Below are 6,051 nucleotides of genomic sequence, written 5' to 3' on the forward strand. Positions count from 1 at the left end.
TAGCCTCAAGGGTAATACTGTAACAACATACAGAAACAAACCTTTTTTCCCTTAAAAAAAATCATCTTAATGCATTTTATAGTTGTAATTGATTGCCTGAAATTCTTCTTCAAAGCAATGCTTTGCATTAAAATCTTGTTTTCTGTTTCCTCTGATAATTCCCACTGCTTCCATTTCAGAATGGCTTCCAACATAAATTATTTCATATCAGAATTTCTGTAACAAAAAGTTGCAACTATGCAGTGCACTAGAAGATTACCCTTGGTGCTTGTCATTACCATGAAGAAATTTGTTGTTCTGATGCTTTAATATGAAAGATTGTGTGTGGTGAGATAAGTGAAACACAGGGAATAGTTCTTCATTTGATCAGCATTTCATACAAACCTGTTCTGATACTCAAGCAGAGTGACAAGGATGTTATGTCCTGATGGAAACTTCTGTTTTGCAAGACACTGCAGGCAGCAGTTGCCATGTGTAGGCAATTTCAGCAAATGGGATTACCTCAGAAAAGTAAAAAAAACCCCAAACCCCTGATGCTTAAGGAGAACACCAGTTATTTTAAAATGTACTTTTTGTTTGCTTTTTAATAGCTGTGAACGGTGCATAAGCTGGTATTTGCTTTGTGGAAACTTGGCAGTTATTTTACATGCCTTACAATTTGGATCCAGAAAGATATTGAGGCATCTGATCTTGCATGTCTTCTGTTTCACTTCTGTAGCTCAGGAGCGACTCGAATGAATTCCTGAAATCCTCCCTCTTGGAGTCGGACAGCGCTTTCATCGGTGAGTGTGCCCCAGCCTCCACCACGCTCTGAGCGCAGGGGCAGCAGCCGCTCCCGCAGTGGCTCTCTGCACTGGTTGCAGCGGATGTAGCTGTGCTGCTTCATGTAAAGTGTTACAAAGTTATGCCCACAAATGAAAATGCAGATCTTTCTGGAATTGTACTGCAATACATTTGTGTAGGTCACACCTAAAATTAACGCTGCTACTCACCTGCTTCATCCCCCTTCACATCTTCTCATGAGGCTCGTTGTGCTCTGACAGGGGTTTTAGCCTTGTTGAGGAGCCTCTTCCCAGTCAGCAAATGTATTACAGTGGTAGAATATGCAATGCCATAAGCGAGGTTGAACACTGAAAATGATTTCACCGTTTTTCCAGGTGCTAATGGGGAGACGTTTTCTGCCTTGGGAAGAGACAGTGTATCACCACAGCTTCCCCCTTCAGCGAGGGAGAGGAGACGAATGAAGCAGAGAGCTTTGGAGCAGGCTGTATGTGTGGTAACTGCATTGGCTTAAATAAGGCAGCCCACAGATCTGACATCAGACAGCTCTGGTTCCTTAGAGGCCAGATGATACAGATACTGGAAGTGTACTTGTATAGCTGTTTGCCCTTTTAAAAATGATGCTTTTAACTGAAGGATCTGTGCATTTTGGGATTTTCTACAGGGGGATGTTCCACGGGGCCCAACACCAATGCTGCAGCCTGACAGCTGCTCTTTGCACTCCAACTTCAGCCTCAATGTTGATCAGTTGAAAGGCAAGAATGAGGAACGACTGTACAGACTGACAGAGGTCCAGCAGAAACCTGCTCTCTTAGGTATGTTCTGTGTAGTAGAGATGATGCAGTGAATACTAAGTAATTATAGCAATTAAAGGAGCAACTATCAATAGGCTGCCTCTAGTTGAACAGTGAGTAGCTGGCTCACACACAGGAATTATTTCTAGAGCTCTGTAGCAGGTGCAAGACGTTGCCCAGAAAACTCCAGCTTCTTAGAGTAAGTTTAGAGGAGGATAATAGGAAAGGATGCTGTAATTGCTGTCTGATAGCTGCTCACCCTTGGCCTGTCCTGCTTTTAATGTTGGGATGTGTGGTGGGTGGCAGCCAGATGTGGACGTCCCACTGCAGAGCTGAAGTAGGGGTGGAAAGAAAAGAAACTCCCAGGTGTCTGATGCTGATGGGGGTGCCTGGGGGCGTTCACTGGTATTCCTAGGAATCAGATGTCTGTGGTCCAGGAGTCAGCATGAAGATGTGCCAAAAAACTGTCTGTAAAGTACTTAAATTTCCAGTTAATTTGGATTTTATATTTGTTAGGATAGGTGATGATGATTCAGTGTTTGAGGTTGATAACAACACCTCTTCCGCTATACACACACGTGGATTTACTTTGGGGGTCTTGTGACAACATAAGACATCAGGCTTGTGGGAGTTACCTCAGAGCACCTCCCCAGGCCGCCTGCCTGGCATAGAGCCACTCTGGGGGTACCACTCCTGGCAACTGGTAACGGTTGTGCAGTTCTCACACAGATCCTGACCCAGCAGATACACTTTGTGCTAATGATTGTCATGTGAGTCTGAAGTCTCCCTGGTTTGAGGAGGTGGTTGCTATGCTGTCTAGGCAATTACAGTATCAGTGTCCTTTTATAAACTTAATGAGAATATAGATGCTGACTGTTTCTGATTCTGTTGCTATTGGTGCTCTTACAAGCACTTCATCCTTTTTTATTCGTTTTAACCGTCTCACTTTGATTTTTAAGTCAGTAAAACCCCTCCACCTCTATTCATATTCATTTCTTCTATAATCTAAACAAATGCTTTACCAATTCTACTCCACCTGTTTTTGCTACAGAAACTTCTTTTACTTCTCTGCCCTTGTTGTGTCTCACCTCTTTTAGAATTTCAGCTGATATTATGTGAACTACACTTTTGTTGGCTTTCTGTTTGTCGTGGGCTCCAGAACTTTGGCCTTCATATATAGTTTTTCTATGTGTGTGTATATACACACACACACACACACACACACACACATATATGTGTATATATTTATGTCTGTATGTAGCTTGTTCTTTGCAACACATGGGGATCATCACTCATCCTGAGCATGTGTTCCTCTTCAAAATGTAAGGAGAGATCCTTTTGCTCAGGGTGTTAGGACTGCACTGCTGTTCTCTCATACTCATGACATTACAAACAAAAAAGAGTGAAGGCAAGTTGTTTTACTCCATAGCAGTTTGACAGAACCCTTGTGGCATCCTGTTGCTTTCCTAACAGCTAGGACTGTTATTTCTCCTCCACCCTCAGAGATGCTGCTGGGAGGAAACAACTTGGATACATAACTACAGACCTCTAAACTGGGCATCTTCCCTTTAGGTGACTGGGAAGTGACAATTTACAGGCTTTGAAAAATATTAAGAACTGATCCTGCTGGCACAGTAAGGAGGGCTCTGTTCACAGCAGTTCAGTTTCCTTTTCGGGACTGCTGTGAGAATCCTAAAGCCGCTCATTGTTTCTTAGTTGGAAAATTAGTGTCTACTGCAGCCAGGCTGCCTCCTCTGTTTTCACCTATCCAAAAAACCTGTTCCCAGCAGCACTGCCTCAGTGAGTGCTTTGGGTGATGAAGTCTGTGCAAGCCAAGGACTGAAGGGCCTGGGCCTGGTGAGGGACTCGATTCCTCAGAGCATGTAGGGAGGGGAGTACTGGAGCCTGCCACGCACTGCTGCATGGCTCTGGCAAGTGCTGGCAGATCATAGAATCATAGAATGGTAGGGGTTGGAAGGGACCTTTAGAGATCATCTAGTCCAACCCCCCTGCAGAAGATGCAATCCCACTCTTCACTGCAAGATGGGCAAGGGGCCTGTTCCCAGCTTGGGCACGAGCTGCTGCAGCCAGCCTTTAGCAGGAGTCCAGGCACACTCAAAACTAACTTGAAACCACTTGTTCATGAGAAGGAAAGAGGTCTGCTTATCCCCAGGCCCCAGATACAAACTGTGAATTATCATATAGCAGCTTCAAAGGAAATGTTTTAAACGTGGCCCAATTAAGAACAGACTTTTATGAAGTGCACAAAGCGTGGAAATTTATGCTGAGGCAAGTTTTGTACTTTAGCCAATCTGTTGTGCTTTCTAGAAGCAGCACCAAGTGAGTCTGATGTTGTATTGTGGACTAAGAGCAGCATGCTTGAGGACCCAATGGCTTTTTGTCTTTGAAGGCAGTCCTAGGTAAACTTGGGAAAGTGCAGCTGACTGGCCTGATGTCCCAGTTTGTCTCTAAACAAATACTTCTTCTTATTGTTCTATGTATCTCTTTAAAAAGTAGCAGAGAGAAAATGTAACTTCTGTCAGGTATTGACTTTTCTTGACCTGTACTGTTGTTAATTCCACCTTAACTTACTTGTCTAAAAACTGTGGGTTCCAGCTCACGGGAGATCCAGGATTTAGAGCCAAGAGAGGTTCACGCTGCCAGCTTTAAACCAAGCCTGAGGCAAAAGAGGGAGGGATGTGTACGCTGCTCCTCGCATTACCAGGGAGTTGTGGTTTAACCAGGTGGAGAAGACTCAGGGGCTGTGCTGATCCCTGTCTGCACGGGGTGATGGCGCCAGGGCCTTCACTGCCAGGTTATTTTTGAACAAACAATATTTGACATTTTGCTTTAGAACCTGTGTCCTGCCACAGGCACTGCAAGGAAATGTCAGCTTTTGCTCCCAATGAACAGGGAGCAAATGAACAGGGTGCTGCCTCTGTCCTCTCCTTCCCATCTCTCCTCTCTGCTGCTGCTTCTGCAGCACCTGCGTTCTCACCCCTGTGCCTGGGCTGTCAGCTTTCAGCTTGTAACGAGAAGCTTCACAGCAGCTTTGGTTAAAAACGAAATTTTAAAAAGCCTCCCCCTCCTTCAATAACAACCTGAAGTTTGGAAAAAAAATCATCCAAATTCTTAAGCAATTCATAAGCATCAAGTAATTTAAGTGAGATATTTCATCACTGAATAATATCCAATTCTTTTCTGGTTTGCTGCAGTTGTATGTTTCTGCAAAAATCTGCAGGTCTTTTCTCCTAATCCAGAGCCTCTCAGCATTTTTCTGCCCCTCTTGAAGAGCTCCCAACAAACCAGAACCTCCTCCTGTACATGACTCGGTTGTAAAGAGGAAAGCACTGCCATTTGCAGCCTCTGTCGGTGTAGGGGTTTGGTGTAATTTATGCAAAAATTAAATGCTGTGAATCCAAGGAATGAAACGCCCAGAGCAATGATCCATTCAGAGCTATAAATACAAAAGGGTCTCATAAAAATTCATGTTCTTTGATAATCCACACTACAACTGTGCAATGTATTAGATACACGTGACTGCCTATTGAACGAGTAAGAGCAGAGTGGGGAGTGATCGGAAGCCTAAGTGCAAAGGTGTTTGTTGCCTTTCCTACCTGTGTGTTGCCCTCCTTTCTCTCAGGTGATGAGGTCAGGGTGGGCGGAGGGGAGGCCCTGGTGCGACGCTCTGCGTCCGGCGGCAGCCGACGGCCCAGCTCCAGCAGACGGCCCAGCTCCAACGACACACTGGCAACTGAGCCCTGGCTGCGACCCGGCACCTCGGAGACCCTGCAGCGCTTCCTGGCTGAGCCGGCCAGCCCCGCCACCCTCTCCCCCAGCCCTGTGCAGCCCCGGGGCCGGCACAGCCTTTCCACCGCCCACGGCTGAGCCGGCAGCAGCTCCAGCCGAGGGATGCTTCAGCACTACTGCACTTCCCAGGGCCTCTCCTCGGGCTACTTCTCGTCCCTGTACATAGTGTGGAGCCAGGTGTAGAGTTAAAAATAGCAATAATTGCCAGAAGGCGGGAGGAGGGAGGTTTCATGTTATGGGGTATGGGAAGGTGGGGAAGAGCTTGGCGCTTTTTGCACTTTCTCTACAAGTTCAGTTTTGGCCTTGGATCGGGACTTACACAGTTTCTGTGGTGTGTGTGTGTGTGTGAATTTGATATTAAATCATAGTTAATTTTCAGCTTTGTTCATAGTCAAACTCCAAACCTGTCTGGAAATAGAGTAACCCAACAGCAGAGGTGCAGTTTGAGCTTTTACCAAAAGAGCAAATACCATGGAGCAGGGCCCTGGCTTTTCATACAGGGATGAGTGTGATCCTGCATGAAAGCTGAGCAGTGTCAGAGAACAGCGACTATTAGCAATGTACCTTGTGTTCCCTAACTTGTTACGTGCTGGAAATACAGATAGTGTTGCATATATTTAATTTATGGATTTGATTTAAGAGTTAATAAATTATTTTGTTACTGAAA

General features: G+C 45.3%; 1 protein-coding gene across 7 annotated transcripts in view; it reads left to right on the top strand.

Annotated features, from left to right (window-relative positions):
* CSPP1 (centrosome and spindle pole associated protein 1) overlaps positions 1-6,051 on the top strand; it is a 62,971-nt gene extending 56,920 nt beyond the window's left edge. For 6 of the 7 annotated variants that reach the window (XM_061996094.1, XM_061996092.1, XM_061996095.1 and 3 more), the window contains 4 exons: positions 719-782; positions 1,158-1,276; positions 1,445-1,595; positions 5,218-6,051. In XM_061996094.1, coding sequence (XP_061852078.1) covers positions 719-782; positions 1,158-1,276; positions 1,445-1,595; positions 5,218-5,462 — 579 coding nt within the window. In that variant the 3' untranslated portion in view covers positions 5,463-6,051. The remainder of the gene's footprint in view (positions 1-718; positions 783-1,157; positions 1,277-1,444; positions 1,596-5,217) is intronic. The other variant, XM_061996096.1, reaches the window with a different exon arrangement.

The sequence above is a fragment of the Colius striatus genome, chromosome 4 (genome assembly GCF_028858725.1).
Source record: "Colius striatus isolate bColStr4 chromosome 4, bColStr4.1.hap1, whole genome shotgun sequence".
In the NCBI taxonomy this organism is placed as follows: Eukaryota; Metazoa; Chordata; class Aves; order Coliiformes; family Coliidae; genus Colius; species Colius striatus.